This window comes from Loxodonta africana, chromosome 4 (genome assembly GCF_030014295.1).
Source record: "Loxodonta africana isolate mLoxAfr1 chromosome 4, mLoxAfr1.hap2, whole genome shotgun sequence".
In the NCBI taxonomy this organism is placed as follows: domain Eukaryota; kingdom Metazoa; phylum Chordata; class Mammalia; order Proboscidea; family Elephantidae; genus Loxodonta; species Loxodonta africana.
Window position 1 is genome coordinate 90,921,682 of NC_087345.1, and position 9,364 is coordinate 90,931,045.

At 38.9% G+C, this 9,364-nt stretch overlaps 1 protein-coding gene across 3 annotated transcripts in view; it reads left to right on the plus strand.

Moving 5' to 3' along the window:
• TFCP2 (transcription factor CP2) overlaps nt 1-9,099 on the plus strand; it is a 67,149-nt gene extending 58,050 nt beyond the window's left edge. The window contains exons 8-14 of one of the 3 annotated variants that reach the window (XM_023556397.2): nt 301-349; nt 745-838; nt 1,940-2,030; nt 4,382-4,494; nt 4,919-5,061; nt 6,643-6,694; nt 7,119-9,099. In XM_023556397.2, the coding sequence (XP_023412165.1) occupies nt 301-349; nt 745-838; nt 1,940-2,030; nt 4,382-4,494; nt 4,919-5,061; nt 6,643-6,694; nt 7,119-7,156 (580 nt within the window). In that variant the 3' untranslated portion in view covers nt 7,157-9,099. The remainder of the gene's footprint in view (nt 1-300; nt 350-744; nt 839-1,939; nt 2,031-4,381; nt 4,495-4,918; nt 5,062-6,642; nt 6,695-7,118) is intronic. The other 2 variants (XM_023556391.2, XM_003405779.4) reach the window with 2 other exon arrangements.
• Nucleotides 9,100-9,364: the final 265 nt, after the last annotated feature.

The window sequence follows — 9,364 nt, forward strand, 5'->3', positions numbered from 1 at the left end:
TTATTTAATGAGTCCCAAGTTATTGAAATTTAGATTTTTTTTTCAGCTTCCCCAATCATAAATAATGTTATAAATGACATAGTTCCTTTCCCTCTCTCGTAAAGTCTTGAGGTCAGATTAACACATATAAACACATATAGAAGCATTAGATCAAAGAGTATGAATGTTTTATGAGACCACACAGATCTTTTAAATCTCTAGCTTAAGACTTATTGTGAGGATGAAGAATGAGGAGAATGAATTTCCCAATTCCCTAGTATTTGTCATGGACTCATTCTTTCATTTTAAATGTTTCTTTAGAAATGGTTCACCAAACCACCAGCCAGAGCCTCCCCCTCCAGTCACAGACGTAAGTCTGAAGTTGAATGTCAATTACTTGCAATGTCTAATAATACTTTGATGACTTTACAATTCAATAGAAATGCCCAGCTTTTAGGGAGGATTGGTATTCATTCATTAAGCAAACATCTGTTGAATTTTGACTATGTCCCAGGTACTGTGATAGGAAATAGAGATATGAAATAAGTAATGCAAGACTCTCACATTTGAGGGGCTTACAGTCTAGTAGGGAAGATAAGGATGAACTCCGCTGGCTTGTTGTGTGTTTAGATACAGAGAGATAGGTGTGTAAACAACTTCCAAGCAAACTGGGCCTGAGTGTGGGTGCATGTGGGTGTGTTTGTGCTACCTAATGAAATGACAGAGGAACATATTTAATTATGAAAAAATTCTCCTCTCTTTCAGAACCTTTTGCCAACAACCACACCTCAGGAAGCTCAGCAGTGGTTGCATCGAAACCGTTTTTCTACATTCACAAGACTTTTCACAAACTTCTCAGGTTAAATTTGCTTGTCCTTCCCCACCTACCCATTCATACAGCATGGGATATTCCTTTACATTTTATGGCCTCGTATTGTCTGTGACCCAACCCAGTGCCGTCGAGTTGATTCCGACTCATAGCGACCCTGTAAGACAGAGTAGAACTGCCCCATAGAGTTTCCAAGGAGCACCTGGTGGATTTGAACTGCCGACCCTTTGGTTAGCAGCCGTAGCACTTAACCACTACACCACCAGGGTTTCCTAGTGTCTGTAAGAGGTTATTTTTTTTGGTGAGATCTTAGTGTACTTTTCTGATGAAATTAATTCCATACAACCCTTTAGCCTTTCTCATCAGCTGCAACAGTGCTGTGAAATACTTAAAAAGAAATACTTAGTGTAAATGCACTGTAATTTTAAAGTATTAATTACGTCCAACACTTTTTAAAATGTATATTTCATATAGTGCTTTATCAAGGGACATTTAAAGGTAGTCTGAAATCTTTCCCTGGGTATCAGTATATTGTATTTTACTTAACACATTCCACTTTTATTTAGCACCTTCTTTTTTTATGTACCAGGGGTAGTAGGAACACAGAAATGGATAAAACATAATTCCTGATGAAAGAGCTCATCATCTAGTATAGGAAAATATAAAATAAATGAAACCAAAATAAAACCCCCCAAACAGGTTAACAAAGAATTGTGATGTAGTCGATAAGTCTTTCTACAGAGGTGGGTACAAGATGAGGCATTCAGGGGAGGTTCTCATGTCAGGGAACATGCGTGATGTGCGAAGTGACTCTCGAGGAGGGATGAGGAGGAGCCTGTCTTTTAGTCAGATAGTGGAAGGAAATTTCAGACAGGAAAAAAAACTTGCTCATTAGGCTGAGGTTCAAAAATCAATATGATGAAGGCATAGGGTTAAGTGGAAAAGTTAATTGGGTGGGAATCTAGGCTGGAGAGGAGGCCGGGCCAGGTCATGGAGAGCCTTGTATGCCATAGAAAAGATCTTGGACCATAACATGCTGGTAATGAGGTGTCCTTGTAACAGAGCCCATTTTAATCATCATTAACAGAGAATCTTTCCCTTTATCACACATTTTCTTTATATTTATTCCAGGGGCAGATTTATTGAAACTAACTAGAGATGATGTGATCCAAATCTGTGGCCCTGCAGATGGAATCAGACTTTTTAATGCATTAAAAGGCCGGTATGTAATTAGTGTCAAAATATTGGTGAGGCTGGATTTCAAATGGATTTGGATTCAGGGAGTCTTCAAAATACTGTTTGCACAGCTAAATACATTTCTTCAGTGCCAGCTACGTATCAAATAAAGAGAAAAAAATATCCTTTCTTACACTTGATCCATGAAATTCCTCCATAATATCCTACTTTCCATTCCCAGGTAGTTTTTTCATTCCACAAATATTCAGTGAGTCTCTGTCATGAGCAAGGTACTATTCTAGGCTCTGAGGACACCAGTCATAAGGATTGGCGAGCAAAAGAGAGAAGGTACGCAATACCATGGAGTTTCCTTTTAATGAGGAAAGAGATAAAGATATAAACAAATGAATATTCTGGATAGTGATAAGTGCTTTGAAGGAAAACAAAACAAAATTAAGCAAAAACAAGATATGGGCTAGAGAGTATACCCAGAGTACAGTCAAGAGAGGCTATTTAAGCTGAGTTATAAGAAGGATGAAGCTATGGGGTCATTTGAGAAAAGAATGTTCTAGGCAGAAGGAACAGCAGGTGCAAAGGCCCTGTTAGTTTTAACTGAGAAGAGCTTGGGTAGAAATTACCTAAGTGTCCACTTGCAAATATTAGTTGTGACACAGAGTAATTTGTAGTCTTTCCCCTTTTGAGATTTACAGTTTCAGATAAATAATATTGATGTAGAAAGCATACAGGTCACAAACCATGGTGTTTTCAATTGCCTCCTGTGCACGTGAAAGCTAGACAATGAATAAAAAAGACTGAAGAAGAATTGACGCCTTTGAATTATGGTGTTGGAGAAGAATATTGAATATACCATGGACTGCCAAAAGAATGAACAAATCTGTCTTGGAAGAAGTACAACGAGGATGCTCCTTGGAAGCAAGGATGGCGAGACTACGTCTCACATACTTTGGACATGTTGTCAGGAGGAATCAGTCCCTGGAGAAGGATATCATGCCTGGTAAAATAGACAGTCGGCGAAAAAGAGGAAGACTCTCAATGAGATGGATTGACACAGTGGCTGCAACAGTGGGATTAAGCGTAATGATTATGACAATGACTCAGGACTGGGCAACGTTTCATTCTATTGTGCATAGGGTTGCTGTGAGTCAGAATTGACTCGACGGCATCTAATAACAACAACAACAACAACAACCCTCACGGTGGAGTCAGGGAGGGCTTGCCTGAGAAGTGAACGCCAAGCTGAGATCTGAATCTGCACATTCAGGGTGGTGGCTCAGCGCACGGCCTCTCTCTCTGTGTATATCACTGTTTTGTTGAAATCTCCCCATCACTCCAGTCCCATCTCCACTGTCACTGTTGTGTGAGAGCCTTACTGACCTTTCAGTTAGATGTGACCTATTTGTCCTTTGAGCCCCAGTGGATGTATATTCTCTTATTCTGTTTTGTAATCCACTTACCTCCTCACTCCCTCACCCCTCCTGGAAGATATAAACTATCTCATCTTTCCATTAAATGTCTAGGACCCTACCTTATTGTCTTGCAAAAAAAAAAAGCATACAGGTCAATAGCAACAGAACCAAATCAGTGACTAAATAATAAAACAGATGGATAAGTATTCGTGTTTGTGTACCTCACAGGGATATTAAATCAATAGGGCTGTAATCTCAGAAACTTTTAAGGAAAGGTGAAATTCACAGGTTGGTGACTTGGGAAAAAAGAATCTTTTTTAGGGTATCGTCTGAAGAATATTTAATAGAAAGGAATACAATGATCAGATCAAGAGGTAACTGAATACCCTTGCCTAAGAAGAATAGAAAGAGGGCTTAGGCTACTTAGAAAAGGGTAATGAGGGACATAGATACCCCATGTACTTATTGGAGTTTTTAAGTAAAAGTTATCTGTCTTGAACCTGACCAATGGAGCAGTGCTCACAGATTTTGAATATTTCTAACCTTTACACCAAAAGTCACAAACTCAAATGACTACAGAGGTCCCATAGGTAATGTAACGGAGGGACGGCCGAGACTGGGCTGTACTGAAGAAAACACGCACCAGATGAGGAGGGCAGCTGACTGTTCTTGTGTGAAGATGAGAGCCTCGAATTGCCGGCCTGATTTTTCAAGAAAAGCCAAAACTTCAGCTTATATGATGTCTCCAGTTGGAACTAATTCAGCTTCAAAAGAAAAAAAGAAAGGAAAAAAAAAAAAACCACTGGGGAGCAAATAAAACATTGAAGAAGCTGCATCTGGCCTGTGAGCTGCCAGTTTTCAGCCACTGTTCTATACTGTTAGTCATGTAGACACACAAGTTCTCCCTTAAGTTGTGCTTCCTATGAAAACCCTAAACTGACAGGTTGTTGTTTTTTGGTTTTGTCTTTAGCATGGTACGTCCAAGATTGACCATTTATGTTTGTCAGGAATCCTTGCAGTTGAGGGAGCAGCAGCAGCAACAACAGAAGCATGAGGATGGAGACTCAAATGGTACTTTCTTCGGTAGGTCGTTCTGGACAGACCAGGACAGACATGAAGAGAGGTGAAGAGATGTCTTAAGGGCATGTGATGGGAATTCATCAAACAGCAGATTCAGCATTTGCTAGAAGTAATGGTAATCACTAATGTTTATTGAGCTCCTAATACATGCTAAGCACTACTCTGAGCACTTCTACATGCTTTAGTTTTACAACTGCTGTCTCATTTTCGCAGTAGATTTCATTGTTATCTTCAGTGTTTAGGTGAGGAAAAGGAGGCTTAGAAATGTTAACTTGCCTTAGATCACACAGCTAGCAAGTAGCTGAGCCAACATTTGTACACAGGCAGTCTGACTTCTTAGTCCTTCAGAAAAGTGGAAGTTCCTGACAGGTGCTTTGTAAAAGCAGAGAACCTTTGCGCTGACTGCCATTGCTCTCTCCCTTTGCAGTGTACCATGCCATCTATCTAGAAGAACTGACAGCTGTTGAACTGACTGAAAAAATTGCTCAGCTGTTCAGCATTTCCCCTCAGCAGATCGGCCAGATCTACAAACAGGGGCCGACAGGAATCCATGTGCTCATCAGTGATGAGGTAGATTTTTCAGGACCGCAACTCACCAGATGACAGTCAGTCTGTCAGGGCCTGGGATGGAGCAAGAGCAGCTCTACTGGGGCAGGATGCTCTGTCTTCTTGACCTGAAGTTTTCAAACTTTCTTGCTTGCATACCTTCTAAAATAAATTTTAAAAACTATCCCCTTGTGCAGTTTTAGGTTGACTTAAGATTTTTTGTTGTAAGTTTAAATAGTTGCAAAAGATGTCATTTCTGGGCATATCATATGACATTTACAAATGAAACAGTTACATCACTATTTTAATTGTATTCCATGAAACCTCCATACAAGCATGATTAGTGCCGTCATCCATCAAAAAACACATGACTGTGCTTTTCTTTAAGTTAGAAATTTTATATCATTCCTTTGTTTCCTTGAACTTGTATTTCCAGTTACCTCCTTCATAGAATTTTCTGTTAACATAGTTTTTATGCTTAACATCTTTTATTGATATCCTACCATAGTTCTTTGAAACAAAAGTTTATAAGTTGAGAAAAATTATTTCTTCCAAATAGAATTATCACTATAATTATAATTAATTAAAACAACATATGTATTACAAATTTTGACAAGGAATTATTAAACATAAAGAAAATGTATTAAAAGTACATCTATTAATGAGATGAATGGTGGTGTTCCATTCTCAGCCCCCACCCACAATTAGTTCATCTGTAGATGAATACTGCCCCTTGATTGCTAGAGAGAGAGTTCAGCATCAATTCCATCCCGTTTTCCCCCCTAGATAGAAATGATGTAGAACCCTATTTGCATAAATTGATAGATAGGAATGGATGGAGTTGTGTTATAGCACCATTGCTGGGTTTTCAAACTTCTGAGTTACATGCCAAAAATTACATCAGGATGTTATCAAAATAATTTTGAATCATCTGTAATTTGACAATTTTTGATTAGGTCACGCTTCAGTTCTGGTGCGAGGAAAGACTTGCAATCCACGTGACTCTCAAAAGGGTTTGTTACCCAGTCATTCGTTAGAGTCCACATTTTTAATTATATTTTGCTACCCTAGGGCAGAGCACTTTAGTAAGTTCCTAGGGGGGTGAGACTCGTGCCTTTATTTTGTAAAATGGAAGAAGAGGGGTTGAGAAGGGAAAGTGGGGAAGGAAATGAAGAGGTTTTAGAGAAAACTATGTATGCAAGTTGAAGACCTGGAAATGAGTTCTATATGGGACCTATCAGTGTCCGTGTATTCCTTGGAAAGTCTTGGGATTAACCCAGGGAAATGCATACTCCAATTTTGAGACCACTGTTCTAGACCGCTCAGCTTGTAAAAATTAAAAAACCAAAACAGGTGGCAGGGGACAGGGGCAGAGAACACAAACAAAAACAGGCTTTTAAGAAGGCTTTTTAAAGTTGGGAGAAAAAACTCCTATGATTCTACAGATATTCATAAAATACTGTGTTTAGGACCAGTAAAGACTTCCATCTACACCCCCCAGATGGAGCAGTCCTCCAGAAACAGAAATGGACAGATTATTTTTCATTGAAATTTGATATCATAAAAAGTTTTTAATAATCATCAAATTTTCTTGCTTCTTTTCAGATGATACAAAACTTTCAGGAAGAAGCCTGTTTTATTCTGGACACAATGAAAGGTAATAAAATAATAAGACAAACAAACACCTTTCTCTAAGGAGTTTAAGAGCTTTTTCATAATTCTTTGAGAAGAGATAGGGAAAGTATCAACCACCAAATGAGGAAATGGAAGCTTTTTTTTGCGATTTCAGCATTGTTTTTATGTGACATTGTTTATGTTCATGGCGTGCAGCTATCACCACTATCCATTTCCAGATATTCCCTCACCATTAACAGAAGCTCAGTGTCCCTTACAGCCACGTTGTTTTTATAATATACATTTATTAAAGTATTCTCTGCTAATTAAAAGGTATGCTGCCCTTTGTCCTGCTCTGTTGTTTTTGTTTTCTCCTTCTCCCAAAAAGCTTACCGTATTTTTTTTTTCTCATTCTGTGTTTTAAGGGTAACAGAAGATCATTCTGTTTTGTTTTTGTTTTTTTACAGCAGAAGCCAATGATAGCTATCATATCATCCTGAAGTAGGAATGAGGCATTCCATACTCAGTGGCTGATGCTTCCTTCACCTCTTGGAAACTCCCCTCTCGCAGAGGGACATGAGTGGGAATCTGAAGGTCTGCAGGAACCCGACCTGTCTGACTGTGTGTCGGGGAGTCTGGGCCATGGAGGCAGCCCTCTGTGTTGGTCCAAGCTCTTGTGGCACACACAGATTACTGCTCAACATGCAGTTCTGCAGCTATTTCTTAGTTACAATTTATGGACCCTGTTGTTACTGAGTATCAGAAACGCCACATCGTTTAGAGTGTATGTATGGCATAATAATGGTGGAAATCGTGTGATGTTTAACGGAGAGATGTTAAATTTGTGATATGGAGCCATGTAATTTTTTTCTAATATAAAAATGAACATCTATATTCCTAAGACTAGATCCTCAGTCTTTTTTGCATCAAACATACAGGCATCTCCTCTTTTTGCCACAGTTGGCTCCTGAAAACCTCATCAAAGGAGAGACATGCAGAGATAGGATTTTTCTTTTTGTTCCCTGGTAATACTACTAGGAGCCCTGATGGCACAGTGGTTGAAGTGCTTGGCTGCTAACTGAAAGGTTGGCGGTTCCAACTCATTAGCTGCTCCTCAGGAGAAAGATGGGGCAGTCTGCTTCTGTAAAGATTACAACCTTGGAAATCGTAAGGGTCAGGGCAGTTCTACTCTGTCCCAGTAGGTCACTGAATCAGAATCAACTCGACAGCATTGGTTTGGGGATTTGGGTAATACTACTAATAGTAGTACTTTTTGCCAACAGTAATTGACACATAACTAATGCCAGGCAATGTGATACAGTCTTTAAATAGCTTGTCTTGTTTAATCACTTAATAACCCTCTATGAAGTAGACACTATTGTGATCCCTAACTGAAGATGAAGAAACAGAGACACACAGTGGCTCAGTAACTTGCACCATAACAGGCAGCTAGCAGGTAAAAAAAAAAAAAAAAAATTTTTTTTTTTTTTTTTTCCAGTGACACTCAAATCCAAACCCAGGCAATCTGGTTCGTAACCACCAGACAGTACTGCCACCCTTTATAGCCTGCGCTTGCCATCATGTATTACTGTGGCTCTTCCGGTGAATAGCACGTAATGGTGCATGAGAAGTGAAGAATCAGCCACTGCAAGAGGCAACCCATACCTAAGTAATGATGAAAAAAATCAAGACTTCCAAAAAAATGAAAACATCGATGCAGTTATCAGATTTGCAGGATTCGAGGCAGTGAAAACTAGGGATTGTCTGTAACTCCCAAAATTCACTATCCTTGAATGACTTTCTCAGACTGTTTATTGAGTTAGGCTAATCTCTGCTCTCTGTTCCCTTCTCTGTGTCCTCTTCCTGTAGGGAGTTCTTTTACTCATATAGGACTCATGTGTAAGCTTCCCAAGAAATTCATTCCCATCTCATTCACACTGTATGTTTTTGTTCTTCCTTAAAAATGGTTGTATGCCTGTGTGTGTGTGCGTGTGTGTGTGTGTGTGTAAGACCATGGGTCTTCTTTTTCACATGTAACGTTTTATCCAGATTATGTTGACGTGAAAAAAGATAATGTTCTAAGATTCTGTATTGGCTTTGAAGTTTTTTTTGTGTGTGTTTTTAAAGCATTTGATAAAGCTTAAATGTTTTTATACAGAGATTTTTGTTCATTAAAATCAACCTGCAACATGACCTAATTCCTCTTGGTTTTAAACAAATTGAAAACCTTGAAACCAGAAAATTAAACAAGTCAATGATTATTTAAAAATGACTTGGGCAACTTGACATATTAGGCTGAAATACTTTTTCAGTGAATGATTACTAGATGTCCCCATCTGGGGGGGACATTTCCCAGTTGTATTATGTTCCTAGGACTGACTCAGTCCTAGGCTGACTTCCTAAAGAAGAAAGGTCTCCCCTCAGCAGGCTGCTATTGTTTGTTTTTTTTTTTTTTTTTTCAGATTGGGAAGGTTGGACTAGATGACTTTTAAAGTCTTTTCCAAATCTGTGAACCTGTGACTCTTGCTTAATGCAAATGATACATGGAATTCTACTCATATATCATGTAATGACTTAATAGTTAAGAGGGAGTTATTGGGGGAAAAATGGGGCAGGGGTGTTATTGCAGGACCCTAAGGACCGAGCACTAGTCACTACATGAAATGTGGCTATTTAGTAATTTTGTTTTACCCAATATTATTGCCCAATAAGA